At 41.4% G+C, this 22570-nt stretch overlaps 1 protein-coding gene across 2 annotated transcripts in view; it reads left to right on the forward strand.

The window, feature by feature from the left end:
- The window catches only part of KLHL23 (kelch like family member 23), a 31749-nt gene that overhangs the window by 3394 nt on the left and 5785 nt on the right, over nucleotides 1-22570 (forward strand). The window contains exons 2-7 of one of the 2 annotated variants that reach the window (XM_047722092.1): nucleotides 1469-1559; nucleotides 4321-4383; nucleotides 9766-9863; nucleotides 12990-13515; nucleotides 15156-16370; nucleotides 19565-19717. In XM_047722092.1, coding sequence (XP_047578048.1) covers nucleotides 15158-16370; nucleotides 19565-19717 — 1366 coding nt within the window. In that variant the 5' untranslated portion in view covers nucleotides 1469-1559; nucleotides 4321-4383; nucleotides 9766-9863; nucleotides 12990-13515; nucleotides 15156-15157. Of the gene's footprint in view, nucleotides 1-1468; nucleotides 1560-4320; nucleotides 4384-9765; nucleotides 9864-12989; nucleotides 13516-13612; nucleotides 14215-15155; nucleotides 16371-19564; nucleotides 19718-22570 lie in introns of those variants that run through there. The other variant, XM_047722091.1, reaches the window with a different exon arrangement.

The raw sequence follows: 22570 nt of genomic DNA on the forward strand, positions 1-22570 counted from the left end.
ATTCAGTAGTTTGCTTTTTTGTTCTATTGATGTTTCCTTTTGCTGTGCAAAGGCTTTTTATTTTGGTGTAGAACTAGTAGTTTATTTTTGTTTTTGTTTCCTTTGCCTAAAGGAAATAAATCTGGAAAAATGTTGCTGAGGCCAATGTCAAAGAGATTACTGCCTATGTTTTCTTCTAGGAGTTTTATGGTTTCAAGTCTCACATTTAGATCTTTAATCACTTTGAGTTTATGCTTGTGTATGGTGTAAGAAAGAGTCTGGTTTTATTCTTTTGCATGTAGTTGTCCAGTTTTCCCAGCACCATTTTTATTATTATTATTATTATTACTTTTAAATATGAGGCATTTCTTTCTTTTTTTTATATTAGTTTTGTTTTATTTTGTTTCTTAAGAGAAAGAGAGAGTAGGGAGGGGCAGAGGGATAGAGAGAATGCCAAGCAGCCTTCATACCTGGTGCGGAGCCTAATGCAGGGCTGGATCTTACAATCCTGGATCATGACTTGAGCCAAAATCAAGAATCAGACACTTAACTGACTGAGCCACCCAGGCACCCCTCCCCGCACCATTTATGAAAGAGACTGTCTTTTCCTCATTGTATATTTTTGCCTCTTTTATTGTAGATAAATTGGGCACATAATTTAGGTTTATTTCTGGACTCTATTCTGTTCCACTGATCTGTGTGTCTATTTTTGTACCAGTACCATACTGTTTTGATTATTACAGCTTTGTAATATATACTGAAATCTGGGATTGTGATACTTCAGCTTTGTTCTTCTTTCTCAAGATTAGCGATGCATATTTGAGCGATACAATATATAATAGTAGGAATATTCAACATTTAAGAGACTGTTTCACATGAGGGTATTAGCAAAACACCAACTACTTTGAAAGTTTTATAATTCTATGCTAACTTCTAGACTCCCGTGTTTTAGGCGTAAATTTCCATTATGTAATAATAGAATTTTCTTTTCATTATGAGAAGCTCCAAAAGTAGATTTTCAACATAATTTAATGGGAAAAATTTGTACCGTCTGTTTTTTCTAGGCTAAAAATGTAATTCTTCGTTTGAATCTTTGTTTTGCTGTAAATTAATAAACTAGATTATGTGGAAACACATTTACTTTTAGGTAACTCAGTAAGGAAACAAGATTACCTAGGATATTTAGACCTCCCAGGTGCTTGGCAGAAGCAAATCTAGATTCCCTCAAGAGGAAATTAATATCCAAGTGTGGTGGACAGACTCTAAGGTGGCCCCCCATCATCCCTCTATCCTGGTATTGTGTGTGTGTGTGTGTGTGTGTGTGTGTGTGTGTGTGTGTGTGTGACTTAGACTTGCTTCTAATGAACGGAATACCACAAAGATAATGGGATGTATGTGATAATGTGACATGATTACGTTATATCAGATTATAATGTTTATCTTATTAATGAATTCTCTCCCTTTATTTTATTTTATTTTATCCTTTCAGATTTATTTATTAGGGAGAGTACGTGCATGTGAGCAGGAGGGAGGAGCACAGAGAATCCCAGGCAGACTCCCGGCTGATCATGCAGCCCAAGGTGAGACTCAATCTCACAACCCGAGATCCTGACCTGAGCCAAAACCAAGAGTTCAAGGCTTAACCAGCTGAGCCATGCAGGCACCCCTATTATTATTATTATTATTATTATTATTATTATTTTCTCTCTCTCGATTTCAAAGAAGCAAGCTGCTCTGTTATGAACAGGACTTTAGAGGGCCACATGGCAAGCAATTGAGGGTGGCCTCTAGCCAACAGCAAAGAGTAGGCCCCTGGTCAGTAGCCCTTAGGGAACTGCATGCTACAACTATGTGAGCTTTGAAGTGGATCCCTTCCTAGTGGGACCTCAGTTGAGATCATAGCTCAGCCTGACACCTTGGTTTGGCTTTGTGAGACCCTGGAACAGAAGATTCAGTGGAGGTGTGTTTGGACTCATGATCCACAGAACCTATGAGATAAGAAATGTCTGTTGTTTTATGATGCTAAGTTTGTGGTAATACTGTTATGCAGCAGTAGAAAAATTAATGCAGTGGGCCTCAAAATAAACTCTATAAATAGTTTTGCAAGTACCTTTTGGAGCATATGATAAAATGTAGCCACACCAAAAGACATGAATGAATACCAGAAGAAGCAGAAGCTTCCATTTAAACAGATCTGCAGGACCTCTAGATATTAGCATTTTCAGACACAAACGAAACTTATGAGAATTTTGGCAAAAAAACTGAAAATTACATAAACAATATGGAAATACTAGAACTGAAAATTACCATGACTGAAATTAGAATCTTGGTGGATGGATTTGACGGCAGAACAGGCCCAGCCGAAGAGTTAGTGAATGAGCACAAGTTAGAAGGAAACAACCAGAATGATGTGGAGAGAGACAAAATAGTGAAAATACAGAAGAAAAGAAACATGGAAGATATGTAAGGTCTAACATGGAAACATAGGAGAGGAGGAAAAAAATTAAACATGCAGTGTTTTAAAAGATAATAACAGAGAACTTTACAACATTGATGTACAACAGCAAAATAAATTCAAGAATCTTTACAAACCCCAAACAGGATAAATAAAAAGGAAAAAACACATAGAATCACATCACTGTTAAACCACTGATAACCAAAGATGGAAAAAGCAGTCAGAGGAAAAAATGACATTGAAAAGAAAAACAATTAATCTAATAACTGGCATTCTTTCTTTCTTAAATGTTGATACAATTCAACAGTGAAGCCATCCAGGCCTGGAGTTTTCTTTGTTGGCAGAATTTTAGCTACTAATTCAATTTCCTCAATAGATATAGGACTATTCATGCTGTATAATTTTTCTTGAGTAAACTTTGGTCGTATGTTGGCTCTATTTATCTATTGCTGCATAGCAAATTACCTCGGAGTTTAACAGCTTAAAGCTAAGGAGTATCTCACAGTTTCTGTGGATGAGGAATTCAGGAGCACTTTACTGGGTTGTTCAGGATATTTAACGGGTCAAGATGTCAGCCAGGTGGCTGCCTGCGTGGCTCAGTCGTTAATCGTCTTCCTTCCACTAGGGTCATGATCCCACAGTCCTGGGATCGAGATCTCATTGGGCTCCCTGCTCAGCGGGAAGGCTGCTTCTCCCTCTCCCACTGCCCCTGCTTGTGTTCCCTTTCTCGCTGTCCTGCTCTTTTGGATAAATAAATAAAATCTTAAAAAAAAAAAAAAAGATGTCAGCTAGGCTTGTAGCCATGAAAGTTCCATTCAGGCTGGAGGCTTTGCTTGCAAGGTGGCTTGCTCACATGGTTTCTGGCAGGAGGCTGCAGTTCCTCACGGCTTGTTATCAGGAAGTCTCAATTCATTGCTGGTTGTTGGCAAGAGGCTTCAATTTCCAGCCACTTGGGTCTTTCCAAAGAACTGCTTGAGTGTCCCAAAAGACCTGGTTTCCTGCCAAGTGAGTGATCCAAGAGATAGGGCAGAGAGGAAACCACAATGCCTTTTGTGACCTAGTCTCAGGTGCCAAACACCATCATTTCTGCCATATTCTATTTATTAAAACAGAACACTAAGTTAAGCCCACACTCAAATGGAGGGGAATTAGAGTCCACTCTTGAAGAGGGAGTTAAAGAATGTTGGATATACTTTAAAACCACCATAGTGTCTCTCAAGGACTTCACTTCATGTAACTTGTGAAATTCAGGGACACAGAGTTTTTTGTAATATTCCTTTATTAACCTTTTAATTTTATAGTGAACACATGTGTGCCTATTATTTAAATTTTACCATTAACATTTAACTCTGCTTGTTTTTTCACAAAACAAAAATCTATACATCCTTCTATCTAGCCATCTTTTTTTTTCTTTTGCCTTTTTTAAAAAAGACTTTATTTGAGAGAGAGATACACAGAAAGAGAGTATGAATGTGGGGAGGGGCAGAGGGAGAGGGAGAAGCAGACTCCCTGGTGAGCAGAGCCTGATGTGGGTGGGGCTCCATCCCAGGACCCCGAGATCGTGACCTGAGCAGAAACCAATTTCAGATGCTTAACCGACTGAGCCACCCAGGTGCTCCTGATATGCCCATGTATTGATTTGCTTTTATAGCATTTCACTTTTTTAGCTCCTGGTTTATACTAGCCCTGAAAGAGAGTTAGAAAAGAATTTTTTTTTTTTTTTTTTTTTTTGCAGTCTCATAAGCTCCTTCAAGGGATAACTGATGTGTCAGTAGGGCAACTGCAGGCAGGCACCAAATGGGGTGGAGTAGCTCTGTTAATAGTGTGAGTGGGACTAGAATTATAGCCACTTCCCCACCCCTATAATCAGATATGCTCTTTTACAGAAGATGAGAAGAGTCCTCTACTGATGTAATAACCAAACAACACATCTTCAGATGAGACTAACTGTAAGAAATGTATAAACTATAATTGATTAAATTCCTTGACTAATACATTACCATATTGTGTACCCTATTTGATTTCTCTCTTAGGTGGACAATGTGATAGTTCTGTTGTACACAGATTTTTTGATGTTTTCTATAAGGGCTCATGGAATAATCTAGGCCAAAAGCTATATCTATCCTTGTTTATGTCATACAAACTAATGTCTGTATGATGACTGTTCAAATAGAAACAAAATATTAACATAGATGTTTCCTAACACAGAAATTCTTAGAAAGTCCCATTGTTTATGGAAAACATGACTGAGTAAAAAAAATTAGTTTGTCATGTATTTAAATAATAAAATATCATTTGTGTATCTAAGCAACTAGTACATATTTATTTACAATTAAACCAAATATTGTTTACCTCATAAGATTTTTATAGTCACTGCAAAATGGAAATCTTCCTCATTCACATTTTTTTAAAAGATTTATTTATTTTGGAGAGAGAGCACGAGCTTAGGCAGTGGGGCAGAGGGAGAGGCAGAGAGAGAGAGAGCCCAGACTCCCAAATGAGCACAGAGCCCATTGCGGGGGTCTGTCTCACGACACGGAGATCATCACCGGAGCCAAAATCAAGAGTCTGATGCTTAACTAACTGAGCCACTTGGGTGCTCCTCATTCACATTTTTTCCTGCCATTTAGTCATTTCCTGGATTAAGTTACATAAAAAAATCACAACTCTTTTCACAAGTTGGTCCAAATGATATTTTATTATCGTCAGTTCAGTATGAATTAACATTCTTTCATGGATCTATTAACATCTTAGCCCTTCTCACACTTAAATCTAGGAAATCCTTTTGTGCAATTTTGGAGGCTAAAAATCATTCAACAAATATTTTTTTGCCACCTACTGTGTGCAAACAAAGCAAAAATCTCTGGAAGTATAGAACTGTCTCTTCCAAGGAAAGACACCCTTCTAAGAAGTTATAATTTGACTGAAGGGGTGGTACATGTACTTTCGTAATTCACAATACCAAAGTATGCTTCATGAGGCATCTTAGTAATTAGCATAAGCTAAAAGTACTTAGGCCAAGAAAGGACTGATTGACCATATAGTGCAGTGTTTTGCTCTCCATCAATTAATCAATTTGTGATATAAGAGAAGCTTTACAAAAGCGGTCGACTGTGATGAATACCTTAAAAAATGAAAAGTAAGGTCACTTGGCTGGCTGCATCAGTAGAGCATACGGCTCTGGATCTCAGGGTCATGTGTTCACATCCATGCTGGGCATGGAGATTACTTTTTAAAAAATGGAAAGGATTTGGAGAGATGGAAAGGATAGAGCTTCCCAGATGAAGGGAATAATTTGAACCAAGATGGGAGTGAGCACAGCATACTCATGAGGCTGTGATGAGGTTATGAAGTCAAGGGTTTAAACTGGGGTATAATGGAATCAGTTTTGTAAGTGGGATTTGGCCAATTTATGGACAGTTTTGAAAGCTAACCACTGGAGTTTGAATTTTTTCTGCAAAGCTCTCAGGAGTAAGCTAATGGAAGTGATGTGCAGGAAGTGGTGTTTGGGGACATTGAAAGGTTATGTACAGCTTGGGAGGAAAGGGAAAAGATAACACAGGAAAGTCTTCCTGTAAGCCAAGTGAGAAGTGACAAAGACCCCATAAATGAATGACAATGAAGGGATAGGGGCACCTGGGTGGCTCAGTCATTGAGCGTCCGTCTTCGGCTCAGGTCATGATCCCAGGGTCCTGGGATGGAGCCATATCACGCTGCCTGCTCAGTAGGAAGCCTGCTTCTCCCTCTCCCACTCCCCTTGCTTGTGTTCCCCCTCTCGCTGTCTCTCTCTCTCTGTCAAATGAATGAATAAAATCTTTTAAAAAAAATGAAGGGATAGGGGCGCCTGGGTGGCTCAGTGGGTTAAGCCGCTGCCTTCGGCTCAGGTCATGATCTCAGGGTCCTGGGATCGAGTCCCGCATCGGGCTCTCTGCTCAGCAGGGAGCCTGCTTCCCTCTCTCTCTCTCTCTGCCTGCCTCTCCGTCTACTTGTGATCTCTCTCTGTCAAATAAATAAATAAAATCTTTAAAAAAAAAATGAAGGGATAAACCAGATGCTTTGATTTTGAAAATTTAAAAAAGTCAAACCTTTTAGACCATATGCTAATCCATCCTACTGTGGATTAAGTCACTTACGTCATTTCCTAGAGAACGATGGACCTTGAGCATGTTTTTAAACAAAATTCCAGAAGTCTTCCTGTTAATACATTCACGTTTCCATTTATATAACAAATATTTATTGAGCACCTGTTAAATGCAGACATTGTTCTAAAAATACAGAATTGAATTAGCGATAACAACTATGAACAGACAAAAATCAGTGCTTTCATGGAGCTTACATTCTAGTGGGAGAAATGATACAATAATCTGATAAATAAGCAAATATATATAATTTTCTAGATGGTAATAAGAAATATAGGTTAAAATAAAGCCAGTAAGAGGGATAGGAAATAGCTGGCGGGGCAGGGAGTCAATTTTAAATAGGTTCGTAGGAGAAGGCCTCACTGAGAAGTTGATCCTTGAGTAAAAACCTGATGGGGAGGAGTGAGGGGGTCACAAAGCAGTAGCTGCCAAAAGCAGTTGTAGCAAAAGGAAGAGCCGCTAGTGAGGACAGAAGCAGTGCTGCTCCTAGTGCGAGCAGAAAGCCCAGCTGGTGTGGGGGTCCAGGAAGCCATTATAAGTAATTTGGCTTTTCCTAAATGAGACACAGAGTCATTAAAGAGCTCTAACCTCTGATGTATTTTTTTTTTAAAGATTTTATTTATTTGACAGACAGAGATCACAAGTAGGCAGAGAGAGAGAGGAGGAAGAAGGCTCCCCACAGAGCAGAGAGCCCGATGTGGGGCTCGATCCCAGGACCCCGGGACCATGACCCGAGCCGAAGGCAGAGGCTTTAACCCACTGAGCCACCCAGGCACCCCCCTCTGATGTATTTTAAAGTATCTGTTTGTCTTGGTTTATTTGAGCCAATACTCTTACTTTTTTTTTTTTTTTCTGTTCATAAGAATTGGGTTTCTGTTGCTTGTAATTGAAAAAGCTTCTAGTTTATTATACTCTGTCTTCTGTTAATTTTATCTGGAATTTAGCTTTAACTGTGGCACCAAAAACATATTCTCAATAAACTGCTATCTTTTAAGTGACCCTCCCCCGCAAAGCAGAGTAGTTCCTGTTTTGAGGCTTTCCTAAGTTTTTTGAACAAGTGCTCCCAAACAACTGAAAAATTACATACTCACTTCCACGTCTTCAGACTGATATTGAAGACTCTTCAACATAAGTTTCAACATTTGCTAAGCCTGTGATTTCTTTTTTCTTAAAGATTTTACTTATTTATGGGACGCCTGGGTGGCTCAGTTGGTTAAGCCACTGCCTTCGGCTCAGGTCATGATCCCAGAGTCCTGGGATCAAGTCCCACATCGGGCTCCTTGCTCAGCGGGAGCCTGCTTTTCCATCTGCCTCTGCCTGCCACTTTGTCTGCCTGTGCTCACTCTGACAAATACATAAATAAAATCTTAAAAAAAAAAAAAAGGATCTTATTTATTTTTGGAAAGCTAGAGAGAGAGAGAGAATGAGTAGGGGGAAGGGCAGAGAGAGAGAATCTCAAGCAGACTCCACACTGAACATGGAGACTGACCCAGGGCTCCATCCCATGACCCCAATATCATGACCTGAACCAAAATCAAGATTTGGACACTCAACTGACTGAGCCACCCAGGCGCCCCCCACCCAGGTTGTGATTTCTAATATATTATATTATAAAGTAGGACTTTGTTTTAAAGATTTTTTTTAAAGATTTTATTTATTTATTTGACAGACAGAGATCACAGGTAGGCAGAGAGGCAGGCAGAGAGAGAGGGGGAAGCAGGCTCCCTGCTGAGCAGAGAGCCCGATGCAGGACTCGATCCCAGCATCCTGGGATCATGGCCTGAGCTGAAGGCAGAGGCTTTAACCCACTGAGCCACCCAGGCGCTAAAGATTTTATTTTTAAGTAATCTCAACACTGAACAGGGGGCTCGAATCCACAGCCCCAAGATCAAGTTATGCCCTCCACTGACTGAGCAAGTGTGGCAATCCAGGGATGACATTTTAAACAGGAGTTTAAATGACTTTTAAGTCTATTTAATAAAACCTATCTGTAGTAATTTGAAACCTGCCATCATTCATTTAAAAATACATAAACAGGGGGTACCTGGGTGTCTTGGTCAGTGGAGTATGCAAGCCTTTATCGTGGGGTTGTGGGTTTGAGTCCCATGATGGGTATAGAAATTACCTAATATCATTAAAAAAAGACCTAAATGGGGGTGCCTGGGTGGCTCAGTGGGTTAAGCCTCTGCCTTCGGCTCAGGTTATGATCTCAGGGATCTGGGATTGAGCCCCGCATTGGGCTCTCTGCTCAGCAGGGAGCCTGCTTCCCCACCCTCTCTCTCTACCTGCCCCTCTGCCTACTTGTAATCTCTGTCTGTCAAATAAATAAATAAAAATCTTAAAAAAATAAATTGTTTATAAAAAAGACCTAAATAAATTGTTCTTTAACAGTGTGAATTTTTTTCCTTTTTTATTGAAGTATAATTGGCATACAATGTTGCATTAGTTTCGGGCATACAACATAGTCATTGTTGATTGTTTATACAATCTTATACTTTATGCTATGCTCACCACAAATGTAGCTACTGTCTGTCACCTGGCAACCTATTACAATACCATCAACTACATTTCCTATGCTGTGCCTTTTATTCAACACTGGAAAAATTTTAAGCTCATTCTTTTTTCTTCTTGAGCCTATATTTCTGTTTCACTTCTCCCGGAAAATGTGGTCTTACTGAAAATACAGGCAGTCCTCATTATATACAGTAGTGCAGGAGCATACAAATGACCACACAAGATCACTGTGCAAAAAGTAATGTTAATAATTAGTGGGAAACATTTTAATTATCTTGTGACCTTTACACTTTTTTACAGGAACGTTAAAAACGGTCTTACTATTCGTTACAAATTAGTTACAAAACAAGTAAGGAAAAGGAAAAACATAGCAAGATCAGTATTTACTTAGTACACTGCAGTTAGAAACACTGAGGGTGAACGTATTTCTTTGTAAAAAAATTCTACTGAGCAGTTTGAACAGTTCTTGCCTTCATTTTGTCATCTACTTAACAATACGGAGAGACCAGAATCTATGCCCTAGTGAATTGTCATACTTTTTTCTAAGTTTGGATCCACTTCCAACATTTTATTCTTTGCATTTTCAATGTTGTGAAGACTCTCCATGAGTTCTTTTAATATGAAGTTTTTTGCTAACATCACTTCTTCTGGGACATCTTCATTCTTTTTTGTCAAGAGCCTGTTTCCTCACTGAAGTCACTAAGTTGGCCTGCAGCAATTTCCACTGACTGCATGGCCCGACTCTCTCGAGTGGTGGCACTGTCAACATTCCCAGGGTCAGTTGTTTCTTCTAGAATTTCATTATATTCAATTCAAATTTCACTTGTGGCATGATCCCTCAATTCTTTGCTGTGCTTTCATTTTTGTTGGCCAATGTCCTCTTTCAAAGATCTATTTTTGTAAAATATTACATATATTTCTCACAGGCAGACGAGGAGATAAGACAACTACAAGGTTTGCTGTCCACATGTGAACTGAATAACAGACATGCAGTGACCAATCACCAATGATTTTGAGAGAAGGAACATGTTTAGTCACTGACCATGACATTCATCTTTATTTATGTAGTGATTCATGGATTGAAGAGCTAAGGGCAAAATTTGTATTTTGTACAATTACAGTTAATATACCATAGTAATTGAAATTTGAACCCAGTTTAGGGGATTGGTGTTAACTAAACCACAGTAACTGAAATTCGTGCATGTTGGAACCATTCAAAGAAAGGATTGTCTGTATACTTTTATATGTTTTGTTAATCACCTCTTTAAATTTGTCTGCTACGAAAATGTACATAAATTAAAATTTAAACTATTTGATGTCTTTGATTCTTAAGTAGTAAAAAGAATTCTGGGCTAATCAACATTACAATTACTATAATTGATCAAACAACATAAACATGTCTAAATTAAAAGTAAAAATTTCAAAAATTATTTCAGTCTGATGAATTGGGCTATTTTCTTTTCACTTAAGCCATACGTTTTTGGCTAAGTATTGCTTACTGTTGGAATGAGACAGAGTTTAGGTCAATGATATTCCTGTTTTTCATTTCTGTAGATAAAATCCATGAAGAAACGTGTTCACATAGACAAGTAGATGGGAATGAGAGGAATTTTATTATAGCAATACCATTCATTTTGTGGATTCTTTCCAAGTTATTTGTCAAAAATGCTCTTTTACTTTTGCTAAAAACAAGGAATTTTAAAACTTCTTACTTACAAAAGTATTTGTTACCCAGTCATTAGACTGTTAACTTTCTTATTTTCTAAAAAGCGTACCAAACAAGCTTTGCCAGATGTTATCAGCTCCAAAGTGGCTATAATACGTCTGTGCTAGTTGTGTACTATACAACTCCTAAGGACAGTGTTCATATTGTACTCTACTTGAGGGGAACGAGCTGGAATTGGGCAGTGCACGACTTACACAGCTGTATGTGGTGGTCTTATAAATATCCGTACTATTTTATACTTAGCAGCAACTTATTTAATCCAGTATGTAAATGAAATATACAAAAGTTCCTATATATATCTGTCATTTACACACATTGCTAATGACATCTCAATCAACATATCAAACATTTGATGACATAGCAATACTTAGTGGAAAGATGTACTAATACGGTTAAAACAGTAAATAAAATTGTTATTTTTAGAAACTAAGAGTCTTTTGAAAAGCGAAGCGTGATGTCAAAAGGCATCTAACTCCATGCCAAGCTCAATATCAGCCAAGAGTCGTTTATAGCTCATCTCCACGGTGGCTCTTTATTTCCTCAAGACTTGAATTCACAGATGGCACATTTGTTTTCTTGAACAGTGTCATTACTTTATTTAACTTATGAATGCTAATTATATGTTTCCGAGTGCATCAAATCTATTAGCATTTGCAGTGATCTCTTTGACAAAGCATGTGGTAAAGAGGAACTGCTCTGGCAGCCCCTACAGGCCCTTCTCTTCCCTTGGCAAGTTGAGGCAGTCTAATATATATTTATAGACACTTTTTTTTTTTTGCCTTTTAAAAAGTCGAGATATAATTGATGTGTAACATATACACTTTTAAGTAATAATTCACAACCAGGGAACATCAGGCAATGGAAGCAAAAGGTTTTGTTTCTCTTTTTTTTAAGATTTTATTTATTTATTGAGAGAAAAAGAGAGAGCACAAACAGTGGGAGGGGCAGGTGGAGGGAGAAGCAGACTCCCCACTGAGCAGGGCACCCAATGCCAGGACCCTGAGATCATGACCTGAGCTGAAGGCAGCTGTTTAACTGACTGAGCCATCCAGGTGCCCCAGAAACAAAAGTTTTAATTGACCTATACAGCAATCTGGGGAAAAAAAAAAAACTGCGCCAATGACACTATAGTGAATTCTATTACTTAGTAATAACGTATTACATGCCATCTTGATTCTAGAAGCCCCTGCTCTTAGTTAGATAGAGTCTATAATATTTTCTTTGCATCAAACTTGGCACCGTAGCCACAAACAGCCATCTGTCACACTTCAGTGACAAACATGGAAAGAATGCCCCATCTTTAATCAGTCACAATCACAGCCTTGGATGATAGCCCCAACAATAACATCATTATCAGTCATGAAGGACAAGCTGTCTATAATCATAACTAACTACAAAATTTATAATTTTTTGAAGACATGTTTTAAAATACTAATTTCCAAATTGAGGTTGTGATGGAGAATTAAGTGTAAATATCCCCTTATTATAATAGCTTTCATACATAACATTTAAATGCCACATCCAACACACTCTCACATTTGTAATTTTATTTTGTCTTTCTGATAACCTTATGTTAAGTTGAGCAAATAGTAAGAAAAGTAAGGATCAGAGAAATATAGTGACTTGCTTAAGGCTATATGTTACAAAAGTGGCAGAGATTAACTGTAACCCTGAAACAAAATCTCACATACTTTTCTTCTCTACCAAACAGTTTACCAGATGTTGAGATACTGAACCTTTTGTTTTTCTTCCATTTTGGGTCCAACATTCATTCTTCGAATTGTGCAAAAGAATCACCTGATGTCCTTGAATAGAATACAGACTCCTAGGGCGCTGCCCCAGGGAAGTCTGGGTGTGGTGGTGTTTGTGGGGTGCTGCCTCCTTAGCATCCCACATAATTCAATTGAGATTGACTTGTAGAATGAAACTAAAACCACCCAAACAAGAACAAGTGGACACTATTTATTCAGCTCTTGCAATAGTAACAGAGTCAGCCACCATCACTTGCCTTTGGCAGAGGCTCAAAGGCAGACAGGGGATTGGGAAAACTTTATAAAACTGAAAAAAGGGGAAGGTTTCAGGTATGTTCTGATTGGAAGTTGTTGGCCTGGGAAAGCTGGAGGCAGGCTACTAAAAATAAGGGGGATTTTATGTTATTGGTTTGCGGAACACACAGGCTTTCCCTGATGGGTCCTGAATTGGAAGTCCAGCAAAAACAGGGAAGTTGGCAGTCCCTGATGTCCTGACTGTTCTGGTCTGGCTGCAGAAGTTATGGTGTGGCTTCCGGGGGTTCTTCTGTGGTTCAGAGTTCTGTGTTCCCATATAGTTTGGCCATTGCCCTGTCTCTCAGACCATACTCTGAAACACACTGGGCCTCTGGTGTTCATTTCATCCTGGTCTCTTTCCTCCCCTGACGTGGCTGGACTGTAAGCTCCATAAGATCTCTAGGTACCAATACCTAGCCCTATCAGACCCTCAATAAAAACTTGCAAATGAATGGATGAATGAAAAATGACAAGATTTGAAACTGGCTTTTGCTGGAAGAAAATGAACCGTCTGGTGTAGCACATGGACATCTTTGACGGGACCTGCTGTCACCAGGAAGAAAGGACCGGAGGCTGCTTCTTCCAGCTACTCTGCTCTAAATACCTTAATCTGAATCCTTCCCCTTAGCTGCTCTCCGTTTTTCTGAAAGCTTTCAGGTTAGTGTGCAAATCAGCCTCAGGGGCTCGCTCCTGCGTGCTCTGCTGGCGAGCGGGATAGGGTTCGTGGAAAAGCGGCAGCTACTTCTGGCATTCTGAAGGCATCTTCCACCCCAGACCTTCCAGGTTTGCTGCGTTCTCTCCACACTGTCCTCTCCATCTCTCCCTCTAGGGCCTGGGCTGGTGAGAGCACAGAAGGAAGGGGGAAGGGATACAGTCCCCCCTCAGCCTCCATATGTGGTCTTAATTCAGGACTTACTGAGTTGGTCTAGACAGAGAACGCTCGGGGGTGTGTGCTGTGTGGAAGACTCAGACCCAAGGAGAGAGGGGAAAGCTAGTCGCGCAAGCCCTCTCCGCAGGGCAGCCTTCCCACCTGCTGCAGGGAGGAACCGCCGGGAAGGGGTCGCAGCCGCGCGCCCGCCCCCCGCCCCCCGCCGCCCCACCCCTGCTCCTAGCGCGGTCCCGCCACCCGGGAGTTCCCGCGAGTGGCCCCGCGCCCAGGCCGCGCGGGGGGCTGTTCGGTTGGAGGAGGGGAGCAGCCGGGGCACCAAAATAGGAGCCGCTTGTGGGCTGGAGCTGCACTAGCAGGCACCCTCCGCCGCGCCTCTTCCAAAGATGGTCAGAGGGTCCGGAGGCGCCCCCGCCCTCGCTCGCCGCTAGCCCGTGGGCCAGCACCGCGTCCCGGAGCCGCCGCCGGAGGTAGGTGTCCCGCGGCCCCGCCGCCCGGGGCCAGCCGTCAGGGAGCCGGCGGGGCCGGGCGCGGGAGAACGAGGCCGCGCCGCCTCCCGAGCCCGCCGGCCGCAGAGGCGCGGAGACAATGGCCGCGCGGGCGCTGGGCAGGGCCCAGTGCGGGGCCGCCTGCTGTGCCCTCCCCACACCTGTGCGGCGTCCCGGGGCAGAGGGACGCGGGCACCCGGCCCGGCCGGCTGCGCGCGGCGCCCTCGAGTCGAGTCCCCGCGCCAGGCCCGGGGCGGGGCGGTCTCCCGGCGGGAACGCGGGCCCGGGGCCCAGGCTCGGGGCACGCGGAAACCCCTGCGGCTGTGGCGGGGGAGGGGGCGCGGGGATGGAAGGGCCGTGGAGGGGCCGCGGCTCGGCCGCTTTCTTTTCTCTCCTTTCTCAAGCAGAAAGGTACAGGGTTTCCCTTTTCCGAGATTTCTTCCTTTCCATTTCTATTTCGATCCTCTCTTTCTTGGCAGCTCGATGCGACTTGCAAGGGAGATGGAGCTAGTGAAAAAAGGTTGCATTGGGGCCGAGCCGAGACAGGCAAAGTCCGGTCTCTAGTGGGGCGACCCCTCGGACAGTTGGTTTGCCAAGTGGGGTCCTCTCGGACAGCCAGCTCGGGTCCGATTGCGGAGACTGGGCTAATGGGGTAGCAAATCAATATTTCTAATTTAAAAGATTACTGAAAACCCTGGGGGCCTCGTTTCAGGCTCCAAGCTACCCCGAATTTAAATTGGCCATCACATAAACTATGAAATAGTCTATCCGCATTTTGCGTTTCTTACTTAGAATGCTGAACTTAGTCTAGGTTTGGAGTATGTGCGATGCTAATCAATCATCGCAAGGACTGGCGTCCTTAGCATTGATTATTTGCCGTAATCTGCAAAATTGAAAACCCGTTTATTTCATGTTTATTGCAGCCATGGCTCTAAAAGGACAAGAAGATTATATTTACCTTTTCAAGGATACAGCGCATCCAGTCGATTTTCTGGATGCATTCAGAACATTCTATTTGGATGGATTATTTACTGATATTACCCTTCAGTGTCCTTCAGGCATAATCTTCCATTGTCACCGAGCTGTTTTAGCTGCTTGCAGCAATTATTTTAAGGCAATGTTCACAGCTGATATGAAAGAAAAATTTAAAAATAAAATAAAAATCTCTGGCATCCACCATGATGTTTTGGAAGGCCTTGTGAATTATGCATACACTTCCCAGATTGAAATAACTAAAAGAAACGTTCAAAGCCTCCTTGAAGCAGCAGATCTGCTACAGTTCCTTTCGGTAAAGAAAGCTTGTGAGCAGTTTTTGGTAAGGCACTTGGATATTGATAATTGTATTGGAATGCACTCCTTTGCAGAATTTCACATGTGTCCAGAACTAGAGAAGGAATCTCGAAGAATTCTCTGTTCAAGGTTTAAGGAAGTGTGGCAGCAAGAAGAATTTCTGGAAATCAGCCTTGAAAAGTTTCTCTTTATATTGTCCAGAAAGAATCTCAGTGTTTGGAAAGAAGAAGCTATCATAGAGCCTGTTATTAAGTGGACTGCTCATGATGTGGAAAATCGAATTGAATGCCTGTATAACTTACTAAGCTATGTAAACATAGATATAGATCCAGTGTATTTAAAAACAGCTTTAGGTCTTCAAAGAAGCTGCCTACTAACTGAAAATAAGATACGATCTCTAATATACAATGCTCTGAATCCCCTGCATAAAGAGATTTCCCAGAGGTCCACAGCCACAATGTACATCATTGGAGGTTATTACTGGCATCCTTTATCAGAGGTTCACATATGGGATCCTCTGACAAATGTTTGGATTCAGGGAGCGGAAATACCAGACTATACTAGGGAGAGCTATGGTGTTACATGTTTGGGACCCAACATTTATGTAACTGGGGGTTATAGAACGGATAACATAGAAGCTCTTGACACAGTGTGGATCTATAACAGTGAAAGTGATGAATGGACAGAAGGTTTGCCCATGCTCAATGCCAGGTACTACCACTGTGCCGTCACCTTGGGTGGCTGCGTCTACGCTTTAGGCGGTTACAGGAAAGGGGCTCCTGCAGAAGAGGCCGAGTTCTATGATCCATTAAAAGAGAAATGGATTCCTATTGCAAACATGATTAAAGGTAAGTCCGGATTATATTTACTCTCTAGTTTTCTGGATGTTTGAGGTTAGGCCAGTGGTCTAAATTCTCCTGCAGAGAACTTTAAAAAGAATGCATCACTTTGGAATGCTATCTAGGAACTATAATAGATTATACAAATAATAGTGGACAGAATGTTCCAAGTAGAAGCACAGTAGAGCAGTCCTCAACTTGTCTGAGGTTATGTGATTAGAGAATGTTCCTCAGACTAGAAAAATATCATTTATATAAGAAAACAGTATAATTCATCCCACTTACTCTACAGCCTGTTTCAAGTTTAGACCTTGCTTCAGGTCCTAAGAATTTATATTTAAGTCAAAGGCTAAATGAAAAGAGAAAGTTGGGTGGTTTTATTAGTTCTTATTTATTTATTTATGCTCTTGAAATTGAACCCTTTATATTTTTAGATTTAAAAGTTCTGCTTTTAAATATTCAGTCTTTTCCCTCCCATTATCTGATCATCTCTCTCTTTTAAAAGGTCTTTCATTAAAACCTTGAAAGGTTCGGTCCCTGTAGAGTGTAACAAATTACATTCTCTCAAAAAGTAGAGACAGATAGCCCCTGCTTTTTGTGATTCAAGTCTTTCTTCCTAAGGTGAAAGATAGGGGCAGATCCCATCCCCTCCCTCCTGTGGTCCACACAGCCAGGCACACTATTGGGTTTCAATGTCTATCTGATAAACACTCTATTTTCTGCTGTGTTCAGTACTTGATTAGCCTTGCTCTCCTTCCCTCCCACTGGCAAAAAAGTTAAACTGGAATCTTACTTAATTACATTTATTCGTTTGTGCTGGGGAGTTGCACAAAAACAACTGGTAGGTTGTTTCTAAATTTGTGTCATTTTATTCCAAATGTTCCTTCCCAGGCCTTTCTGTTTCTGTTTTAATACTACTGAGGGTGTGGGAATCTGACCTGGTCTGGGAGTCTGACCTGGTGTGATCGTTGGGACAGGCAGGAAGCCCGAGAGGCAGAACGGTCTTGTGATCAGGCACATTACTCCTGAAGCCAAACTGCTTGAGTCCAAATCCTGACTTTCCATTTCCTTGCTAGAGTGCTCAGGCAAATTGTTTCATCTCCCCGTGCCCCGGTTTTATTGTCTGTACAGTGGGGGAGACAACATTATGAAGCTCAGGGCTTTGAGAGGATTAAGTGAATTTATTCATGTAAGGTGTGTAGAACAGGGTCTGGAGCAAGGGAAGCACTCAGTGTCAGGAGTTGTTGTAGGTGTTATTGTCACTATTTGTTGTTCATTATTGTCATAATGAAGGCCCTTATTAAAAAAAAAAAAACACGTCAACTTTGACAGAGCAAACTTATCTTTCATAGGAAATCATGTCCGCTCTCCTGCATGCATGAAGGTTCAGTAGTGGTTGGTAGAGGGGGACAAGGGGGGGGGGCGGTTAGAGCCCCCCTGCTGTTGCCACTCTTGTTTTGGGCTCTGCCTGAGCTTAACTGCCCATTCCTGGTCTCCTCCCCAGGATGATCCTCAGTGTCCTCCTGACTCCTTTCCTACTAAAGAAACAAGGAAGGTTCAAATACTGTAGCGGCTGTTGTCAACCTGGATACATTTCTGCCTCTCTTTCTTGATGACGAGGTACCGGTTGCCATGGTTTCATAGTTCAGAGCATATTTCCATGAGGAGGAAAGTTGGTTACTTTATTGCGATCTTTAAACATCATATTTGAAACATGCCTGCTGAAAAGAAATGCTTCCGTGGTGGGTCCACTGTTAAAGAAAGCCTTGTGTGTTCTTGCCTTCACCTTGAGTGGAATGGGAGACCCTTATACACCAAAGTACCTCCCGTGCCACCCCCCAAAGCCCGCCCCCCCCCACACCAGCTGGGTCTGAAATCCCAAAGTTTTAGTTACACTTTCACCTTGAAGTCTGATTCCTGGTTATATCTGATCATCCTTGGGAAGGGTAATCCTGTATCCGTTCTATCCAGCTTTGGACAGTGCTGGTTTTGAACTCTAAGTTTCTCATTTTTCTGTTGCAAGGGTAACATTACTTTTCCCAGTTTGTTTCCTTTTGTAGTCATGATGTGAACGATCAGCTTCCTCTGGTAATCAGAACTTAAATTGTGTAGAGTCAAATTTCAAATTCATTTCCTTTTTTGGTTTAGGGATGTACAGAGAAGAAATAAATACTTGGCTGTTTAGGAGCTCCTGACTTCTTTTTTCTCCCTCATCATAACTACCCTGCGTATAAACTCACATTTATGCTGCAGTAGAAACGCACAGGAGATTAAACTGCATCCTGCATGTGTCAGTGGTAAACAACTGTTGGTTGAAAGACTAAACTGACGTGTTGGACCAAAATGAGCCTCATCTTACTTCCTCGGAGCTTCTTTTTCTGCCGAACTCATTCCTTCCTCCCCATTTTCCCAGAGCATCAGCATTTCCCAATTTCCCGAACTTAGGACCTCATCATCAGTTTTGCTTGTTTCTGACATAGTCAGGCATCAAGGCTTATGTGTTTATCTGTCTCCCCTACCTCCATGCCCTTCTCTCCACACCCAAAACCCCTTCTAAATTGGGCCCTCAATACTTCCTACCTGGGCCAATATCTGGATGTCTGACTCTTTTTGTCCTTCTGCTTCTGTAGTCTCTCTCTTCCTCTGTTTAAAAATCTTTAAAGTCTTGCTGAATGAAGTCTTCATTTCATAGTTGGGGGTCAGGATCCTTTGTGGCATGGCTTCCAACTTACTGTGTCAACTTCAATTCCCATCTGACAACTCCAGCTGGGTCACCTGCCCTTGCGTGTGCTGGCATCAAATGGGCATACTCGACATTGCCCACTGGGTCTTTGCACTTGCCTTTTCCTCTGCATCGGATGGCTTTCTCTCACCTCTACCTGCCAAAGTCCTACCTGCTGGGACCCAGGTCAAATTCTGCCACCTCCAGCCATCATTTCCTTGCTCAAAGCAGTGTCTCCTGGCTCTGAACATTCACAGTGGTTCTGTACCCTGTGCTCTAAATATTTGGGTAAGTGTCTCACCCTCTTTTAGAAGAGTGAAAAGAACCTTTCGTATTCATTCTTCCATCTCTCATAGCACCTAGCACAGGGTCTGACATCTACTGTCAGTAACAAGAGAAACAATAATGAATTTAGCCCCGATATTCATCATGAAACACAACGATAGATCCATCTGAAGACATGATTTTGATTAACACACAGGTGTGGGAAACGCGACTGCCTGCGTCTTACACGAAGTTATCTATGTCATTGGCGGCCACTGTGGCTACAGAGGGAGCTGCACCTATGACAAGGTCCAGAGCTACAACTCAGATATCAATGAGTGGAGCCTCATCACCTCCAGTCCACATCCAGGTAATTAAATACTGTTGCAGAGAGCACATGTTGTAATACAGTTTAGACTATGAGGGACAGCTAAAAATGTCCTGGAAAAAGAAAATGCTAGACTTAGAGCAGACTACCCATGGGTGTAATTAGAAGGCTCAAAATATTCATATGTCCATCTAACAGTAATCACAGGCTATTCTGATTAGATCACATCTACAAATACTTTCCCTGATGTCTTTATGAGACACATTTTAAGCCTGGGTGGTTAAAAATGGTAGTTTCTTTTTAAAATTTTCTTCACCTAGGTTCTTTTGTTGTGTTTCTTATTCCTCTCTTGTGTGCTTTCTTTCATGTATATGCATTATATGAAACACAATTCTTGTAGACAGTTAAAAAGCACTAGTCTGATACAAATGGCCAACAGACACATGAAAGAATGTTGAACATCACTTGGCATCAGGGAAATACAAATCAAAACCACAATGAGATTCCCCCTCACGACAGTCAGGAGGGTTGAAATTAACAAGTCAGGAAATGACAGATGTTGGCAAAGATGAGGAGAAAGGGGAACTGTCTTACACTATTGGTGGGAATGTAAGCTGATGAAGCCGGCCTGGAAAACAGTATGGAGGTTTCTCAAAAAGTTGAAAATAGAGCTACCCTATGACCCAGCAATCACACTACTGGGTATTTACCCTAAAGATACAAATGTAGTGATCCAAAGGGGCAGCTGCACCCCAATGTTTATAGCAGCAATGTCCACAATAGCCAAACTATGGAAATAGCCTAGATGTCCATTGACAGAGGAATGGATAAAGAAGATGTGGAATATATATATACACAATGAAATATTACTCAGCCATCAGAAAGGATGAATACTTAACATTTACATGGACATAGATGGAACTGGAGGGTATTGTGCTGAGCTAAATAAATCAATCAGAGGAAGACAGTTAGCCTATGGTTTCACTCAAATGTAGAATATAAGAAACAGCGCAGAGGACCACACGGGAAGGGAGGGAAAACTAAATGGGAAGTTATTGGAGAGGGAGAAAAACCATGAGAGACTCTTAACTATAGGAAACAAACGGAGTGTTGCTGGAGGGGAGGTGGGGGGATGAGGTAAATGGGTAATGAGCATTAAGGAGGGCGTGTGAGGTGATGAGCACTGGATGTTACATGCAACTGATATATTATTAAACACTACATCTGAAACTAACGATGTATTATATGTTGGCTAATTGAATTTAAATTTTAAAAAGTCACCAAACTGTCAAAAACAAAACAAAACAAAACAAAACACTAGTCTGTCAAACAGTTGGGGGGAGTGCCCGTTGATTGAGTTCAACAGGAGGTGGTTTCTTCTTTTAAAAGCATGTTCTTTCTGGGTCTTGATAACTATTAAGCACTTACTCCTGGGATAGGCAGAACCCTGTGTTAGCCTTACTTTAACAATCAGGAAGGGGACATGTGGTCTGCCCATAAGGAATGGCTAGCCTTCTGCCTACTGTGCCATTGTTCTTTGACTTGTCTCTTTATGAAGAGCTCCGAGAAATATGAGCCATAGCCTGTTACAGTTATGGTGTATGTTTGAGACTTTTCATTAGGAAAGATTTATATCACCATATCACTATACTACTTTGAATCATTTTCCATATAGCATAAGGCTTCTATCTCTGTGAGTCATTGGCGAGCATGGTTGAAATTCGCAAGCTTGAACCATCCCAGAGTGATAGTAACAGTTAACCTTCCTGAACACTTTCTACAGGTCAGGTACTGACTAAGCACTTTACACATAATATTACCTTAATTTATGTCTATAGCCCTGTGAATAGGTATTGTTTATACCCATTTTACATATTTAGAAATGGTGGCAAGAAAGGATAAGGTCACACAGTTTGGAAGTGGTGGACCAAGGTTCAGTTCGGCAGTCTGATGGCATACTCCATGCTACAGCGTCTAAGCAGCCTCCCTCTCCTTAAGGGAGTGGAGCAGGCTGTCCTGCTCTGGACCAGTGCAGCTGGATCCACCCCAGCAACAGACATTTCATCTCACGGTTCAGGGGAAGCACTCTGCACCTGGGCTGCAGCTCCATATGCCACAGGCTTTGCCTAACAAGAGACTTCAGCCACAGCCTGTCCTGGCTCTGAAGACATCATGGAACAGGCTGCCTTCTCCCTCCTAGTAGCCCAGATATATTAGCTCAGACCCCCCCCACCACTTTCTGTTATGACCAATGAAGTTACAATGGAAAATAATAATACCAGCTCAAATTGAGCTATAGCTAACATTTAGTTAGTTAGTATGAGCCAGGCACTAACTATTCCAGTAATTTTTTATGTCGTATCTGTTTAAACCTCATAGCAATCCTGTGAGCTAGGTACTACTATTTCAATTTGCAGGTCACTGGGGCACAGAGACAGTAAATAAATTGCCCAAGATCAGCTAGCTAGGGCTTGTTAGAGGTGAAGTTCAAATCCAGGCAATCTGGCGGGGAGGCCATGTTTTTAAGAACTGCTTCTTCCCCCTGTTAACCTTATCAGTTAGACATGACTTTGATATCTTTACAAAGAAAATACAATATATGAAAAGTCGTATTAACAAATTAGAGGGCAATTATTTACATTACCAATTTAATATATATTTAATATAAGGGATCCTCCAAACATCTTATAACATATTTAAGCTACATGTACCTTGTTCACTGCTTGAACAGGAGTCTGAAAGGCAATGAGATGTAAGCCAAAGCATGAAAATCCATGGCCAACTGAAAAATCAATCAGAAATAAATACTAAATTTGACTATAAATCAATGGGAACATATAATAATGTTTGTTAAGTTTTGCTTTCCATTGGACTTTTTCCTGACATAATGCAAGA

This window comes from Lutra lutra, chromosome 3, assembly GCF_902655055.1.
Source record: "Lutra lutra chromosome 3, mLutLut1.2, whole genome shotgun sequence".
NCBI classification, from domain to species: Eukaryota; Metazoa; Chordata; class Mammalia; order Carnivora; family Mustelidae; genus Lutra; species Lutra lutra.